Source organism: Agelaius phoeniceus, chromosome 20 (assembly GCF_051311805.1).
Source record: "Agelaius phoeniceus isolate bAgePho1 chromosome 20, bAgePho1.hap1, whole genome shotgun sequence".
Taxonomy (NCBI): Eukaryota; Metazoa; Chordata; class Aves; order Passeriformes; family Icteridae; genus Agelaius; species Agelaius phoeniceus.
Genome location: NC_135284.1, coordinates 6116021 through 6133551, shown reverse-complemented (window position 1 = coordinate 6133551; position 17531 = coordinate 6116021). Strand labels below are relative to the sequence as shown.

The 17531-nt window shown below is 57.9% G+C and overlaps 2 protein-coding genes across 8 annotated transcripts in view; one reads left to right on the top strand and one right to left on the bottom strand.

Moving 5' to 3' along the window:
• The first annotated feature begins 310 nt into the window (after nt 1-310).
• TMEM120A (transmembrane protein 120A) lies at nt 311-7105 on the top strand. Its single transcript, XM_054646908.2, has 12 exons — nt 311-514; nt 2431-2549; nt 2989-3105; nt 3512-3571; nt 4247-4342; nt 4584-4673; nt 5019-5084; nt 5171-5232; nt 5430-5522; nt 6061-6125; nt 6696-6764; nt 6845-7105. Exons 1-12 carry the CDS (start codon nt 326-328, stop codon nt 6956-6958), a joined length of 1140 nt encoding a protein of 379 aa, XP_054502883.1. The 5' UTR covers nt 311-325; the 3' UTR covers nt 6959-7105.
• Nucleotides 7106-8359: 1254 nt separating this feature from the next.
• POR (cytochrome p450 oxidoreductase) overlaps nt 8360-17531 on the bottom strand; it is a 30656-nt gene continuing 21484 nt past the window's right edge. For 5 of the 7 annotated variants that reach the window (XM_054646907.2, XM_077188579.1, XM_077188581.1 and 2 more), the window contains 11 exons: nt 17001-17125; nt 16080-16169; nt 15532-15630; nt 14809-14925; nt 13988-14106; nt 12816-12997; nt 11959-12108; nt 10819-11176; nt 9824-9969; nt 9550-9635; nt 8360-9344 (listed from right to left, as the gene is read on the bottom strand). In XM_054646907.2, coding sequence (XP_054502882.2) covers nt 9200-9344; nt 9550-9635; nt 9824-9969; nt 10819-11176; nt 11959-12108; nt 12816-12997; nt 13988-14106; nt 14809-14925; nt 15532-15630; nt 16080-16169; nt 17001-17125 — 1617 coding nt within the window. In that variant the 3' untranslated portion in view covers nt 8360-9199. The remainder of the gene's footprint in view (nt 9345-9549; nt 9636-9823; nt 9970-10818; nt 11177-11958; nt 12109-12815; nt 12998-13987; nt 14107-14808; nt 14926-15531; nt 15631-16079; nt 16170-17000; nt 17126-17531) is intronic. The other 2 variants (XM_077188582.1, XM_077188583.1) reach the window with 2 other exon arrangements.

Genomic DNA, 17531 nt, shown 5'->3' with positions numbered 1-17531 from the left:
CGCTTTAAAGGGAATTTCTGGTTTTCCAGGCTCCGATTCAGAGGGAATTTCTGGTTTTCTAGGCTGAGCTTTAGAGGGAATTTCTCTTTTACCAGGCTCCAGTTTAGAGGGAATTTCTGGTTTTCCAGGCTCTACTCTAGAGGGAATTTCTGGTTTTCCAGGCTCGGATTTAGAGGGAATTTCTGGTTTTCCAGGGGAATTTCTGGTTTTCCAGGCTCCGCTTTGGAGGGAATTTCTGGTTTTCCAGGCTCCGCTTTAGAGGGAATTTCTGGTTTTCCAGGGGAATTTCTGGTTTTCCAGGCTCCGCTTTAGAGGGAAGCGCGGAATGACGGAGGCCCCGCCCCGCCCCGCCCCGGGGCGTGTCCGGAAGGGGGCGTGGCCAGCGCCGCCCGTCGCCGCGGGCCGGGCCGGGCCGGTCGCCGCCGCCGCCATCGCCGCCATGGCCTGGGGCGCCTCGCTCGCCGAGTGCCTGCGCGAGTGGGAGGAGCTGCAGGACGGCTACCAGCGCATCCAGGTACCACCGGGCCCGGGACGGGCCGGGGAGCGCTCCGGCCGAGCGCGGCACGCCGCGGTTACCGGCACCGGGGGTGGGGGATCCCCCGCGGGTGCCCCGCAGCATCCCCAGCGGGAGCCGGGCTGTCCCCGCTGCAGTCCTGGTGCTGGCCCCCGTGCCCCAGCCCCCGTGTGCCTTGGGGCAGAGCGTTTGGGAGCAGGGCAGGGGTGCCGGGCTGTACCGGGCTGTACCGGGCTGTGCCGGGCTGTGCCGGGGCTCGGGAACAGCGGGGCTGCCCCGGTCCGGTGCCCCAGCCCGCCGTGGACGTGGCGTGGAGAGCTCAGATCTGCCGGTTTGGCTGCTGGGAGCGGGGAGCGGCGGTGCCCGGCGTGGCACGGCCGGACGAGGTGCGCAGATGCTGTTTCAGCCCTTATCGCTGCTCTCGGGGCAGCCCGGAGCTGGGCAGCCCCGCGGGGACAGCGGCCGGCGGAGCCCGGCGCTCCCGGAACGCAGGCACGCTTCAGCCCGGCTTCAGCCGTGTCCCCAGCGCCGTGCCCTGTCACCGCTCCGTGCCACGAAGGTGACCGGTGTCAGAGGTGCTTCCACCTGCTTTGTGTAATCCCCAGGGCGCTGCCTGCCGGAGAAGGAGTGGGCAGGGTTCAGCTCGCACAGGGTCACCCCAGGGAAAGGTTGGCCAACCATCTCCTGCTGCCGCTCGGGTCACTGGGCTGCAGCTGCAGCCGTTCCCTTTCCCCCTCCTTCCCCCCCGAGAGCGGGGTGAAGCGGATGTTGTTTCCCAGATCTGGGGCAAGGGAGGCTTTGAGAAACCTCCTCTTGCTCCATAGGGGTTGCGTGGATGTCCCGGGTCGCCCACTCCGAGCCCTGAGTGCAGCCGCTCAGCGCCGGCCCTTCCCTTGGGACACCTCCTTCCTTCCTGGGTCACTCCTCACCCGGGCTGTCCCCGATGCTGGCACGGCCAAAGGACTTGTCACAAAAGCCACTTGCTCACGGTTAACTCCAGAGCCAGGGGGAGGTGACTCTAGGTGGCAGCAGGAAAGCTCGATGGTCAACCAGGGAATGTCCTCGGATAAATCAGGGACATAAATCACTGCTGTGGAACCGGGACTATCTGGGATCTGTTCCCTCCTTGCCGCTGCTTGTCACCAGAGGGAGAAGGGTTCTCTCCTCTGCTCTTGGTTTCACCTTTCTCCTTTGGGAACAACTTTTAAGATCTGGCGATCGAGTGGTTGATAAGAGCTACAGAGGTTAGAATTTGTTTGTGCCAAGGTCTAGTCCAAGGGTTGGAGTGAGCAGCGTGTGGAAGTGGCAGTCAGGCTGCTGTGGCTGAGGTGAGGCTGTTTTCCTGCTGACCTGGACAAGCAGCAGCAGCATTGATCCAGCAGCTCTCCCCTTTCCCTGCTAAAAATAGTGGAGAAATGCAGCCAGCCTTATCCAGGTGTGGTTGGGTTACAGGGCATTGGCTGCAGCCCTGCTGGGAGCCCTTCCTTTGTCCAGCTCACGGACAGGCTCCTTCCAGCTTCCCAGGGGAGCTCAGGCAGAGCCCCAAAGCCACCAGCTGGGAGAGCTGAGGCACAAAGAGCTGCTCATCCTGTCCCAGCACCCAACACCCCTGTGGTACCACAGCTGTAGCCTGGCCCACTCAGGGTTTATTCCCAAGTCTTTCCTATCTGCTGTGTGCAGTCATTGGTGTCCCAAGCACGGGAACATCCTGTGCATGTCCTGCTTGGGAGTGGGGCTGGGCATCCCCATGGAAGCAGGGCTGGCTGTCCCCAAACACACCTGGCCTTCTGCAGCCACCCCTCCTCTCACCCAGCAGCTGCACAGGTGAAATTAAGGACATTTTTCATAGAAGGCCCAAGGACAGGAGTGTCTGGGCTGGCAGCTCTAACGTGTGCTGGTCTCTCTCTCCTTCCCAGGACAACCACAGGCTGTACAAGCAGAAACTCGAGGAGCTGACCAAGCTGCAGGATGGGATCTCCAGCTCCATTGCCCGGCAGAAGAAGCGGCTGAAGGAGCTGTCCCTGTCCCTCAAAAAGTGAGTCAGTGCTCTGTGACAGCACAGGAGGGGACAGCAGCTAGGACTGAGCTCCCCTCGTGCCTCAGATGCAAACCTCTCTGCAGCCAGGGGCTGTGGGGAAGTTGTTCTTCCCCAGCCCCCCTTTCCTGTGCCCTGTTTGCAGTTCAGAGCTGGCAAGAGTTTTGCAGGTACCATGAACTGCCCTCCTCCTGCACAAAGCTCTCCCCATCCTTGCTGAGGGTGAGACCCATCTGGCCTCACCCTGCTCCCTTCTCTTGAGCAACACCATGGCCTGACAGAGGAGCTCGTCCTGCAGATGGAGTTGTGGACTTGCCTCCCATGCACCTTCCCTGTCCTTGGGGTGTCCTTGCCCCAGCCAGTCACTTGTGGAGTGCCAGCATGTGCTGCTCACGTTCCAGAGGCCCTCCTGGTGCCAGTGCCTGTGTTTGCTCCCCAGATGCAGAGCCCAGGTGACTCCCGAGCAGGAAGCATCCATCCAAGAGACCCAGAGCCTGATTAAAGAGAGGCAGAACGTGTTCTTTGAGATGGAGGCCTATCTGCCAAAGAAGAACGGGTGAGAAGGCACCTCAGCTCTGGCTGGGCCACCAGGGCCACCCTCCCCATCCCTGTGGCTGTAAGGAACAGCCCCCAGAGCTGCCACCCTGCACCCAGCAGTGTCACAGCTGTGCTGCTCCCCTTGGGCTCCCCAAGGACACCTGGGCAGGAGCCAGCAGTGCTTCCCTCACTCCTCTGCCTGCTCGTGGCCATCACCCACCCTTGCCCAGTGGCTGTGCCCGAGGAGAAGCCCTGGTGAACACCCCAGTGCCTGTGGGAGGTGGGGTGTGTGCTCCCCCACCCGTGGAGGGGGATTCCAGAGAGCTGTGGAAGCACCTGGGGGCTCATCCCTGGTCTCACTGGTGGCACAAGAGGGGACAGCTGCACAGGCAGGTCCTCATCCTAACGCTCTGCTCTCTCCCCAGGTTGTACCTGAGTCTGGTGCTTGGCAATGTGAACGTGACCCTGCTCAGCAAACAGGCCAAGTACGGCCCCTCCTCGCTGCTCCTCTGATTTTCCTGCCTTGGGATCCCCTTGGCACCAGGAACAACAGCTCCTCCCAGGCAGACACGGGCTGGCTTGGCTCACCTGGTGTAGATTCCCTTCCTGAGCTGTTTTCTGCATCATTTCCCAGGAATCAGCCAAATCCTTGGCTCCCCCTCACATTCCTGTCTCTGGGCTGGGCTGGACCATTAGCTCTGACAAGTTAATGGGATCCTCCACTGAAGCCATGTCCGTGTTTCCACTGTGTCAGGAACTTCCAGGAAAGACAGACAGTGGACAGTCCCCTCCTCTTTTCTTTGGGGAAACACCAGAAGCTGGTTTTGGCCCCTTAGAGCCTTTCCTTTGCCAGAGATGCCCAGCCAGGAGCCACTCCCCTCTCCCTCTGCTCCCCAGTCCTCCCGGTGGATATGTGTGCACATCCCAGTCTGCCCAGCTCCCCCTCCAGGGCCACCCCCAGGCTGGGGTGGTTTGGGCTGCTCAGACATGTCCCAGCTGTGTGGGAGCAGCCTGGTGTGCTCTGCTCTCAGAAATCCCCCAAGGCAAGGTTCTCCCTGAGTGTCTCCCAGAAACATCACTTTGCCCAGCCAGATGGGATGGGAGGACACAGATTTCCAGCAGCCCCCTTGCTCCAAGCCTGTCCTTGTGCTTCCCTGCAGGTTTGCCTATAAAGATGAGTACGAGAAGTTCAAGCTCTACCTCACCATCATCCTACTCATTGTCTCCTTCTCCTGTCGGTTCCTCCTCAACTCCAGGTGAGTCTGGCTTGGTGCTGGGCAGAGATCTCCTCCCAGAGCCCCCCTGCCTTCTCTCCCATCCTGGAATATCCAGAGCTGAACAGGAGGTCCTGCTAAAGCATCTGAAGGTGGGGTGGCCTTTGTGGCCATGGTCGGTGGTGGGGAGCAGGTCCCTTCCCTTGGGGGTGGGTGTCCCACGGGCTGTCACCATGCCTGTGGCCCCAGCACGTGCCTTGACAGCCTGCTCTGTGTGACACAGGGTGACAGACGCCGTCTTCAACTTCCTCCTGGTGTGGTACTACTGCACCCTCACCATCCGCGAGAGCATCCTCATCAACAACGGCTCCAAGTGAGTGGCCCGGGGAGGGGCTGGGCCTTTCCTGCAGGGCTGGGGGAGCTGGGCCTGTCACAGGGGAGCAGCTCCCTCCCACTCAGGGTGTGTGGCAAACCCTGCTGGGAGCTGCAGGAGGGGGCAGGAGGAGCCTCCCGTTCCCACGGGGGCGGCGCGGGCAGGTGGAGCTGGCAGGGCCCTGGTGCTGCCCAGCCCCGAGGCCCTGGGTCCTGCTCTGAGCCATTTCCCAACCAGCCCTGGGAGCTTGGGGTGGCTGGGGCTGGGCTGCTGCACTCTCCAGGCTGCCTTTGGCTTGGGTTCATGCTCCAGATGTGACGGTGCTTCTCTGTGTCTGCCCTCCAGGATCAAAGGCTGGTGGGTTTTCCATCACTACATCTCCACCTTCCTCTCAGGTGTCATGCTGACGTGGTAAGTCTGTGTCCCTTGTCCCATGGAGGGGCTGCTCCTGCCCCCTCCCAGCCCCACGTCCCCCAGCCAGCACTGTCTCTCCACAGGCCAGATGGGCTCATGTACCAGATGTTCAGGAACCAGTTTCTGTCCTTCTCCATGTACCAGAGTAAGTGCTGCCACGTGTGCTGGGCCAGGGACTGACCCCAGGTGCTGGGAGTGCCTGCAGAGCTCTACACATGGAGACCTGGCTGCAGCTGCTCAGCTCCCAGCTCACCTGGCAGCTCCCTTGGCCTCGTGGGGTGATGCTGAGGCTGGAAGGTGATCCCTGGGCAGCTCCTGACAGCAGCCATGCTCTCCTTGCAGGCTTTGTGCAGTTCCTGCAGTATTACTACCAGAGTGGGTGCTTGTACCGGCTGCGAGCGCTGGGAGAGAGGCACAACATGGACCTGACTGTGGGTGAGTGGGATGGCCCCTTGCTGCTGCTCAGCTCACTGGGAGCTGTGGGTTCTACTGAAGGAAATGGTGACACTTGGATTTGAGGTCATTTTTATCAGTGGCAGGAACAGTAAAAGCTACAAGTCAAACCAAAGCTCCCAGAGCAGCTTCTCCTATGGGGCAGCACCACCCCATAGGCTGATTGTCCCCCTCCTCCTGCTCTGCTGGGACCACCAGCCCACAGCTGGCTGCCTCAGGTTGTGAGGTGGCAGTGGATGTGGCTCTGGGCATCCCAGGTTTGCCCAGGAAGCTCCTTCAGACATGGCACACCCCTCCAAACCCCAGGCACTGTGGGCTGTCACCTCCCCAGCCCCTGTGACACTGAGGGCAGGAGCTGAGGGCCAGCTGCACTGCAGCCCAGAGCCCTGTGCTGGATTAGGGGTCCCTGCCACTGTCCCCTGCAAGTGGCCACAGTGAGGCTGGAATGGCAGGACCTCCTCAGCCAGGCACAGAACCTCACAGAAACCCAGCTCCTCACAGAAACCTTCATCCTTTGCAGAGGGCTTCCAGTCCTGGATGTGGAGAGGCCTCACGTTCCTGCTTCCCTTCCTCTTCTTTGGGCAGGTGAGGCTGCACCAGTCCTTGCAGGATGTCAGAGCCTGGGGTGGGAATGGGATGTGCCACATTCCCAGCTGTGCTCGGTGCTCTGGACGTGGCACAGACCCCACAGGCTGCCACAGCAGGGAAATGCTTCCACAACAAATGCCAAGCCTTTCCCTCCAAAGCAGCCACCACAACTGGGGAAGTGAGGTGGGGAGGAGCTGGGGTGGTTCTGCTGGGTGCTGTGGTAAGAAGCCTTCCAAAGCCTTTCCAAAGCCCTTCTGAGCTTTGAGCTGCTGCTGAAAGGATCAATCAAGTCCTTCCTCAGTCACATTGTTGAGGCTGATGGCCAAAGGCTGCTCTGAGGCTCCCTGAGGCCCTTGGGCTCCAGCTGGCCTGAAACAGGGGGGATGTCCCAGCTGGGGTCCTCTGGGAAGGAGCCCTCTGTCCCTGAGCCTGGATGGGGTCTCAGTGCCCCCACACGAGGTGGGTGTGGGGTTTATACCCAGAGGGAGCAGCTGGACAGGCACCAGCCTGGGGCTGAGCCTCTGGAAGCAGCAGCAGCAGCTGCCCTGACTCTCCTCTGCCCTGCAGTTCTGGCAGCTCTACAACGCCATCACGCTGTTCCGCATGCTGCAGCACCCCGAGTGCAAGGAGTGGCAGGTAAGGAGGCTCCTGGGAGGGCCCTGGCAGGGGCAGCCCCAGCAGGTCCCTCCTGCTGACCCCAGCCTCTCCTCCCACAGGTCCTCATGTGTGGCCTCCCCTTCTCCATCCTCTTCCTGGGCAACTTCTTCACCACCCTCCGCGTCGTCCACCAGAAGATCCAGAACAAGAACCAGGACACGAAGGAGAATTGAAGAGGGGCCCTGTGGGGGCCTGGACTGTTTCTTCCCACTGGCTCCATCCCCTGTCCCCATCTCCTCGATTCCGTCCGGACTCTGGGGTCTCATCCCATCCCTTGGAGGCCTGGGTGTGGGACAGAGCTTGGGGCCTGCTCCTGGACAGTCCCTGTGCTCAGCACGGGGCTGGATCCGTGCTGGAGTCCCTCACCTGCAGCCTGGAGCACCCTGCACCTCCTGTCCTGGCTGCCTTCCCCATCCAGACAGCAGGATGCCTGGGACAGCCACTGCCCTCCCTGGCACTGGGATGGCCTCTGGCTGCTGCTGCTCCCCACTGGGACAGGGCAGTGTCCAGGGACTGCCTCCCACAGCTCCTGGGGTGCTGGAGGCTCCCCCTTTTCCCCCCAGCCCTGCACCCAGGGCAGCCCCTGTGTGCTGAGGGCAGGGACCCTCCAAGGGCAGCTGGGGCTGTGCACAGCTCTGATTGCAGGGCTGCCCCAGCTCCTCCCTCACCTTCAATCCACAGGGAAGGGGTGGCTGGGGCACGGGAGGGGTGGGAGCAGCAGGAGCTGGGGCTGTGCAAGCAGCAGCCTGGGCTGGCAGCTCCTGAGGCTGCAGATGTGAAAATAAAGGGAAGGAGCTGCCCTGGCTCAGTCTGGGAACTGCTCCCACACTCTGCTCTGTGGCTTTGGTTCATCAGGAAGGGGGTCCTGACACAACCTCCCTGAAAGGAGGGTGGAGGTGGGGGGCAATAGGACAATTGTCACAACAGGACAAGAGGAAACAGCCTCAGGTTCCACCAGGGGAGGTTTAGGTCAGATATTAAGGAAAATGTCTTCACAAAAAAGGGTTGTCCAGCCCTGACAGAGGCTGCCCAGAGCAGTGGTGGAGTCACCATCCCTGCAGGGATTTAAAAGCCATGTAGATGTGGCAGTTGGGGACACGGTTGAGTGGTGGGTTTGGTATTGCTGGGTTAAGGGTTGGACTCAATGAGTTGGAGGGCTTTCCAGCCTAAATGAGCCCATGATTTTATGGAAAGTCATCTCCCTGTGCCCTTCCACCAGCCTGAGCTGCAGGGGGTTCTCCTTCCCATGGCATCCCAAGGAGCCCAGCAGAACCTCAGTGTCCCTGGAGGTGGGGAAGAGAGACCCTGTACCAGCTGTACCAGCACTGGGAGCTCTGGAATAACCAAAGAGCAGGTTGGGCACAGCTGCACCCCAGTCCAGAGCCCCCCACTGCCCTCCTCCCTCCCCCTTCCACAGCCCAGCACTCAGGGTAGGGGCTGCCCCAGCTCAGACCAAACCCAGAGCTGCCACCACATCCCCAGATTTCCTCCTGGTTATCATCCATTGCTCCTCCTGCCTCCTTCTTCCCTCTGGCTGAGCAGAGAGATGCAGGAAGCAAACTCCAGACACAGGGTTTTTATTCCAAGGGTAAATGTATTTAAATAATTTACAATCACTGGACAGCCTGGAAGTCTGGGGTTTCTGTTGTTGTTTTTTGTTTTGGTTTTTTTTTGTTTGTTTGTTTTTTTCCATGCTAAAATCACAAAGATGTTCAAAATAAAAACCGTATTTAAAAAATGACCGTACATGGTGTGAGGGAGGGGCTGGGCTCAGGGGAGCAGGCAGGGCCCCCATGGGCTGAGACCCCGCCTCCCAATCCGGCTGTATTCCACAGGCAGAGGAGCTTCCCGCGGCTGCTGGAGCCAGGGCAGGCAGCAGGAATGGAGCAGGACATGCTGCTGGGGCCATGGGACAGCTCTGTGCCCAGAGGCAGCTGCCAGCCCCACATCCCAGGGGTGGCAGGAGAGAGGCAAAGCTGTGACCCCAGCCCCAGCACAGCCCCTCCACCCCTCTGCTGTCCCTGCAGGCCAGGCTGGGCTCCAGCCCCGGGGATAAGGCAACACCTCGTGTCCAGGGAAGGACTCCCTGGCCGTGTCTGTCCCTCGTGGCCGTGTCCCTGCTGTCCCTGGCCTCAAGGCCAACGCTGGTGCACCCTGAGGTGCTGGTGACACCGCAGCTCCTGGGCAGCAGCCTGAGCTACCCCCGTGCCCCTCTCAACCCTTTCCACCCCCTGAGTGCCCAGCCTGCCCTGAGGGAATGCAGAGGCCCAGGAAGGGTTGGGAGTGACACTGGGGTAGCCGTGGGCTGGGAGCCACACCGTCACCCACAGCAGCAGTGGGTGAGCAGGCACTTGCCATCTCCCCTGGCCCATGCCTGGGGACCTGTTCTCTCCCCGGCCCCGGCAGCCCCGCTCTTAGCTCCACACATCCAGGGAGTAGCGGCCCTTTGTCATCAGTTTCTTTACATAGTCCACGGCCTGGGGCTGGCTCATGCTGCCAAACTCGGACACGATCTCGTAGAAGGTGTTCTGCACGTCCCGGGCCATGTTCCGGGCATCGCTGCAAACACGGAGTGAGTGAGACACCAGAGCACGGCCACACAGCCACCTCCCGCTCTGGAGGGTGTGCTCACCCCAGCCCCCTGCCCTCCTCTGAACCAGGACAGCAGAACCCTCCCAGGGCTTCTAATGCACGGCTGGGGAAACTGAGTCACACTCCTTTTCCTGAGAATTGCCCCCAAATCCCCATCCTGTCCCCAACCTACCCGCACACATAGATGTGAGCCATCCCCTCATTAACCAGCTTCCAGACGTTCTCCTTGTTCTTCTTCAGTAAGTGCTGGACATAAACCTGGCAGGAAACAAGGTGGGGGAGTGAGGGGAGAGGAGCAGAGCTCCCCCTCACCTTTGAGAGGGAGGCTCAGGAAGGCAAGGCTGTGCTCATGCCTCTGGGAGACAGGGCAAGTGCTGGGTGCTCCTGCCTGCCGTGGGAGCGATGGTGGGCAGCAGGAACAAGTGGCAGGAGGAACAGTGTGGTACCTTCTCAGCCTGGTCCCTGGAGAAGGCCACGTTGAGCTGGGTGAGCACTCCCTCCTTCTGGAAGCGGGCCAGCTCCTCCCGGTACAGGTAGTCCTCGCGCTCGTGGCGGCAGCCATAGTAAAGCACTGTCTCACCAACCTCCTTGCCTGCAGGGTGGGTCACACAGCCCCCATCAGCTGGGCCCTGCCAGCCCCAGCCCTGCCCCTTCCCAACCTCCCCTTGTCCTCACACCCCCGGCCCTGTGCTCTCCCCCACTCTGGGCTCGCAGAGCTGCACGATGGTTTCTGGTTACAAGGGGAAGCTCAGGACTGATTCCCAGGAGTGGCAACAGGCTTTGGAATCCAGTCTGAGTGACCTGACTGTGGTTATTTGGAGGTGTGGTGGTGGCATGTGGTATTCACATGCCCTCTGAACAGAGAGAAGCTGTGAGACAAGCAGAGAAGTCGGAAAACACAATTCTTATCTTGCTTGCTGTGCCTGTGTTGTGCTAAAGTAGAATGCAATATGGAGATTGTTTACCCAAAGTGAGGATGCTTTGACCTATCAGGGCCAAGAAGTGTGTGTGTGTTGGACTGTCAGGAGAGAGCCAGAGATGAGTGCAGGTCTGTGCAGCTGTGAGCAAGAGTGCAGGGCAGATTCAATTGAGATGAAATGTATATAGTATAGTATAATAAAGTAATTCATTAGCCTTCTGATGATGGAGTCAGATACATCATTCTCTCTCCCCTTCATTGGAGTCTCCTTTGATTTACAATAGTGGCAGAGATCAGAGAAGTGGCCCAGCTCTGTCCACCCCCAAACATCCTCTGTGGCCAAGAGCAGGACAGAACACCCTTGTGTGGACAAAACCACTCAGCCCTGTTCACCCTGCCCCAGCACTCTGCTTTTGGCTGGGCCAACCCGCAACAGGACCAGCAAAGCTGCACCCTGGAGGCACCAAACTGCCCCCAGAGAGCCCTGCAGCAGCTCCAGCCCCTGGGCACTCACTCACTCACCCTGCTGCTTGAGCCAGGCCCTCTCCTGGATGAAGCCCATGAAGGGGGCGATGCCGGTGCCTGGCCCGATCATGATCACGGGCGTGCTGGGCTTGAAGGGCAGCCGGAACTGTGACTTGCGCACGTACATGGGCACCAGGGAGTTGCTCCCCTGCTGGACAGGCACCTGGGAGCTGCTCTCCTGCTGGCCAGGCACCTGGGAGCTGCTCCCCTGCTGGCCAGGCACCTGGGAGCTGCTCCCCTGCTGGACAGGCACCTTGCTCCTGAGCCAGCTGGTGGCCACCCCTTTGTTCAGGCGGCCCGTCTTGGTCTCGTACTCCACTGTCACAGCACAGATGTGGATGGAGTTGGGATGGACCTGGGTAGGGGGATAGAATATAAGGAAATAAAGATGGTGTAGAAAGTAATCTTACCCCTAAGGAGTTGCAGCTGGGTCAGTTAGCAAAGATTAGGAACAGGCCTGACTTGAACAGGCCACAGCTGTGACCAATGAGACGAAGATGCTATAAAAGAGTGGGGTGGCTGGTTGGGAAGGGAACTGGAGTCATTTGGCTGCTTTGTGAAGAATAAAGAGCCAGTGCTCTGAGGAACTGCCCACGGGAAACACCAAGAAGGTGTGAAACTTCTGTGATAAGGAGACAACAGCATGGAACCTCTGCAATAAGATGACAACAGACCTGCAGGGAAAAGATGCTGGAACCAGGCAGAGAAGGAGCCCAGCAACCCCACACTGTGCTCAGGAATGTGGGATAAGTTGAACTTCATGTTAACATTGGGACAGCTACTCCTCCCTGTGTGCTCCTCATGGGGCTTCTCTCTTGTCCTCAACTCATCACAGGACCACTGAGCTTCCCTGGAGGTTGCCAAGAGGGACTTTTGACCAGCCCCTAAAACGCCACCTTGCCAAGCAAATGGGCAAAGAGGAGCAGGGCTCCAGAGAGTCTGGTGGTATCAGGGCACAGCTGGCTGCAGCATGGGACTTTGCACAGACCCTCTGGGAAGCTGGGATAACTCCATGCATGAAGATCACTAAATCTGCCCTTCTCATAGTAAATGTCACTAGGAGAAGCTCCCAGCTGAGGGAAGCTGCAGCTGAAGAGGTCCCTCCACAGGCACATTCCCTGCTGGAAGCACACCCACCTTGGAGGAGGAGGCGATGGAGTAGTAGCGGGCCTGCAGGCGGGGCAGGAGCTCGCACAGGTGGTCGATGGGGGGGCGCAGGGAGGGCATGTCCTGCAGGATGGCCAGGATGTTCCTGCGGGCCTCCACCACCCAGCTGAGGTACAGCGCCTGCAGGCAAGGAGAGCACAGGCATCACAACCTCCCCACATGGCTGGCAAACACCCCCCTTGAGCCTGAACTGCTGCTAGTAAAGTCCAGGGTAAAGAAACAAAACGGGCCTTTGCATAATATCCACAGATGTTTAATTCAGCTGCACCATGAGATGTTCAGGTGTGGAGGGATAGAATGTAAGAGAAGAGTGCAGAACACAATCTCACACCTGAGGAGTGCAGCTGTACTAATCACCAAAGATTAGGAACAGGCCTGCCCTTAATAGGCTACAGCTGTGTCCAATAAGAAGACAAGTGCACCACAAAAGAGTGGGTTAGCTGGTGGAGAAGGGAGCTGGAGTTTGTTGGCTGTACTGTGAAGAAGGAGTCAGTGCTGTGAGGAGCTGCCCATGAGAAATCACCAAGAAGATATGGAACTTTTGCAATAAGATGACACCATTCAGGTCTCCAGCACACACACCTGGAGAGCTCAGCTTTCTCTCCAGGGGCCTGGAGGCTTCCCCTGATCTGGGGGGCAGTACAAAGATAAGGGCCAAGCAGGGAAATGTGAAGGAGTGGCTCATGAACATAGGGACACAGGAAGAGGGGAAGCAGCCAATGGGGCGTAACTTAGGAGATGCCCCCCCAGGGCCTCCACACCCTGTGGGCTCTCTGGCTGCCTTTTGGGTACCCCCCCAGCCCAGGTGGGCAGGGCAGTGCTCCCACCTTGCCCTCAGCAGCAGACGAGGCCATTTTGCGCAGGCGCTCCTGCTCGCCGCTGTCTGTCGCGTACTGGGCCAGCTCGTAGAGCACGTTGGTGCGGGGAGGGTTGGTGATGTCCAGGTAGTAGGTCAGGGCTGTCCTGTATGACGTGGGGCAGGGGAAGGGATGCTTCTTGTTGGATTCCTCTGGAGAAGTGGGAGAAAAAGAAAAAATAAAAATCCATCCACCTTGTGCTGTTAAGAGGTTTTGTGCCGGCTGCAAAACTGGCAGCAGCTCCACACTGAATCACCTCCATCTCCCAGTAGGCCATTTTGTGTTTCACAGATGCTGCCTGATAGTTTTGCAGCAAAAAACACACCCTGTGTCCCCCAAGGGGCTCCCTGCCCCAAGTTGTGCACGAACAGTCCAGCAAACCCCCAGGCTAAGCAGGGAGCTGCCCTCCATGGCTAATTCGGCCTCAGGCACTTACAGCTCCATCAGATCTGGCCTCAAAAGTGTCCTTAGGCTCTGTCAGCCACATACAGCTGTGCTCCAAGGCCAGACCCATTCTGTTCAGCCTTGAGAGGTCCAAGGCTGGGGGACAGGAATGACAGCACAGGATACTGCACAGGGGGCCACAGGCTCCAGCAATGCCTTAAATCCACTTTGTCTCTAGAAACCAGGAGCTCTCTCAGGCTTCTGGGCCAGCACATCTGCTGCCTCAGGTCTGGCTGTGCTGCTCCAGGACTGTGATGGGCAGCAGCTGCCATCTCCCTCCTGCCAGAGGCTGGCTCTGCTGGGAATGCTCCCCAGGAACAGCTCCTTGGATCAGCACAAGTGCTCCCTGCTGGCAGTTCAGTCCCCAAGCCTGTGCCTCCTCCCAGGACTGAATAAGAACATCTCACACACTCAGGGCCCTGAGGAGCTCCAGGGCTGCTGAAGGATGCTCTGGTGGGCTGATGCTCCATATTTAGGAGTGTGCTGTTACATAATTTGTTGTTGAATGGGCTCACCAAGCGCATTTCACAACTGACCCACTTCAGCTGGTCTCAGCAGGCAGGCTCTGAGCCCCTCCTAAAACAGCACAACACTGAGAGGGGCTGTGGGACATCTGGAGGTGCCCCACAGGATCTGAGGGTGAAGGACAGAGGCCACAGCTGGAGAACTGGAGACCCTCAGGGGTCATCCCTACTCACCATCCAAGTTGTTTAGGGACATGACAGTGTCCAGGTCCGTGCCCAGGATCTCACCAATCTGGTTCACCAGGGAGGAGTCGTTGGCTGGGTACACAGCCACATGGTCCCCAGACTCATACCTGGCACAGAGCAGGAGGAGAGCACATGGAACACCTGCACCACTTCTTGACCACCCCCAGCAGCTCAGCCAGAAGACAAGGGGGCTGGTGCAAGAGGCAGCAGGACTACACTGAGGTCTGATGCACAGGACCTGCACCACCAGGACCCACAGAGCCAGCAGTGACAGCAGCAGTGACATTGTGGGATAATGGTTTCCCAGGGTTTTTATTAACAGCAGTTCTGCCAGAGTTTCAGCAAGGACAGGTCAGTTTCCCAACAGAACAGAGCAAAGCTCCTCAAAACCTCTGCAGTTGTTATGTTAAGCCACCTGGATTCATGACTTCCTAACAATTTAAGGAATTTAAGCCAGTGGGAGGGTTTTAAGAACAGGGCTTTATTCCCCCTATGCACATACACCCAAACCAGGCACACACAGGGCAAGAACAGTCCTCAGCTCAGCTGCCCTCTCATTTATTGACTTCTAGAGAATTCCTGCAACTGGCACTGCTCAGGTAGGACAGAGATGTGGGATGGGATGGACCCAAAGCAGTGCAAGAGCTGGGAGCAAGTCCTGGCAGGGGGTACCTGGTACAGAAGCCCAAAGGGGCAGTTAAGGCTGTGTTAAGGAGCAAGGTCCCCTTCTAAGTGCTGGATGAGGCTGGTGCCACATCTTTTTCTTTGCTCCTGACAAAAGAGAGGAGCAGTCTCCCCCAGGGAAGTACCTGATTTTGGAATTGGAGATATCCAGCTCCAGGTGCATCAAGTGTCGCTCTCCACCCTCGTTCAGCTTGCGGTTCTCTGTGACCTGAGCCAGGAAGGGGTTCTTGGCATCAAATGGGCTGCAAGGAAAGACAAAGGTGCTCTGGGATTCCCTCCTGCAGGCTCATGGAGCTCCTTGTGTCCAGGCATGATCCCTCTGACTCCAGAGCAGGCCCCCATGACTTGATCCTGTTCCAAAGCACACTGCACCCCAGCATAAACCAAACCACAATCTGCTGCTCCCCACACTGGCACAGAAAACAGATCCTTTTCCTTCTCAGCACAGCCCAGCAGTCAACAGCTTCTGTCCCATTAAGGACACATGACATCCAACGGGATTGGAGGCACTGTCACATCTCAAAGAAATATTTCAGGCTGGAATTAATGTTTAAAGCTCATCTGTCCCCACAGCAATACTGCCAGCAGCCATCATGCATTGGCTGCTGCAGGCAAGGAAAGGTTCAGGACAGATGCTGTGGATGTACCAGCCAAACAGCACATGTGACCACAGCCATCTCCTCACCATAAATGATTCATTAATTGGGGAATCTCAGAGTCCCAGTGGAGCTTTGAGCCCATTTCTCTTGGGCAGAGAGCTGCTGTGCTGCAGGTGCTGTTACAAACATCAGGGAGCCACCAGCCAAGCCCTGCCCCAGGCACAGCCTGCCCAGGGGTTTGGCACTCACGGCTTCTGGTTCTCGTAGCTCTTGAGTCTGCCCATCTCCCCCGTGTAGACTTTGTTCATGTTCACATCTGTGTGCACCACCAGCTCGTACTGCCGGATGCTGGGGGCAAAAAGGAGAGAAAAGAGAAAAAAGTCAAATTGGAACCCACAAGTTGCAGCTGGAAGCATCATCTCCTTTGCTAGATTTGCTGCAGCTCAAAAACAAATTCCACCCCTTTGCCCCTCTTGAGACATGAGAAAACAGGAAGACTCTGCAGAAAGGCCAAAGCAAGGGGAACCCTCAGCCTCCCTGGAGCCTCACAACCAGCCCCAAAGGAACCAGAGCTATCATCTCCCCACTCAGAACAGGAACCCAGAGCTGGGCTCAGACTCACACCAGCACAGGCTCAGGCCAAACAGCCCCACTCACTGCTATACTTCACTTGTGCCCTTGAGTCTGGAAGGGGAGGCAGTGCAGAGGAAAGGGAACAGCAGCCCAGGGCTGATGACACAGCCACCAGTCAAGGTGGCCAGTCCGTGACACCCAGGAGGAGCTGCTCCCAAACCCACCTGGACTCTTCTCCTGTAGCCTCCACCCCGAAGTGCTCACACACTGCTGGCCAGAACTGCTCTCTCCAGGTGATGAAGTCTTCTTCCAGGCTAGCCAGGGCAGAAGAGAGAGTCAACAACCCAGCCCCATTCCCAGAGAAGCCAGCTGAGAGCCCTGTGTCCTCCTCCCATCACTGTGGATAAAAGCATTTGCCTCAGACCCAGGCACCCTTGGTACCTCCACATTCCCACAGGTCACCAGGAAAGCACCTGCAGAGCACTGAGTGGGAGCTGCTGCTACACCAGACTCCCCTCCCTTCCCCAGCTCTGCCAAGGAAGGCTTTGTTATTTAGGCTCAGTCTTTAAAAAGCTCCCTGTTGCCCACCCCTGGCATGAGGTGACCTTCCTAAAAGGTCATTATTCCATTGTGGCACTGCTTATTTTTCCAGGCTCAGAGCCTTCCACACATGGCATATCCCTCCCACAAGGCCCTGCAGAGCTTAGAGGTAGAGCCACAGGTTGATATAATGTTCCAAGGTGCTCAAGTGAACACAGAGAGGTAAAAAAAAAAAAAGAAAATATCAATATCATTGTCCGAGTTGGAAAGTTGCTGCCTCCCACCATAAAACAGCTCCCAAGGAGATTAACCTGCCTGCCTCACTGGGATAGGTGAGTTTATCCACAAAGGCAGAGCAGTTGTCCCATGAGCATTTAAAGCTGAGGTGGGATTTCCCAGACACAGGATCCCTCAGAACACTCCCTGTGCACAGAGAGCTGGTTGTGGAAGACACAGCAAGCACACACACTCACAAACATGTCAACCCCAACAACAAGCCCTGTGGAGCTTATTTCTGGCTTGGTAGTGGAGCCAATTCCCTGCCAAGGTCCCTTCCAAGATGCTTTCAGCCAGCTCTGACCAGCCCCTCAGCCCAAGGCACTCACTTGCCATCATCATCTCCCAGCCCCAGCTCAAAGATGCGCTGCGCTCCAAGCTCCTCCAGCCTCTTGTCCACGTACTTCCCCATGGCATTGAAGTGCTCATAAGTTTTGTTCCCCAGCCCAAAGACCTGAAAGGGAACACTCATGAGCATGCAGAAGCAGGAGATGGAACTTTCCCCATCCATTTGACATCCTCTGGACAGGTATCACCCATCACAAAGGATGCAGAACAAAGACAGTGAGACCTCTCCCAGCTCCCCCATCAGCTCTCCAGTAAGAATCTACCACTGAGAGTGTGTGGTCAGGAGGCACCAGCACCTCCCCTGAGCCTGGATGCACTTCCAAGAACTCCTGCATATCTCCTTGTGGGACCAGTAAGAACCTGGACTGCCTGGAGAGCCATTGCTGGCCTTTGCCTCTCACAAACCACACAGTAAATAAATCCTTGCTCACTGCTTCACACAGAGTAGCCTCACATCTCCACCAGTGGATTTTACTCTCATTTGCAATATTATGCTGCCTAAGGAATTTGGC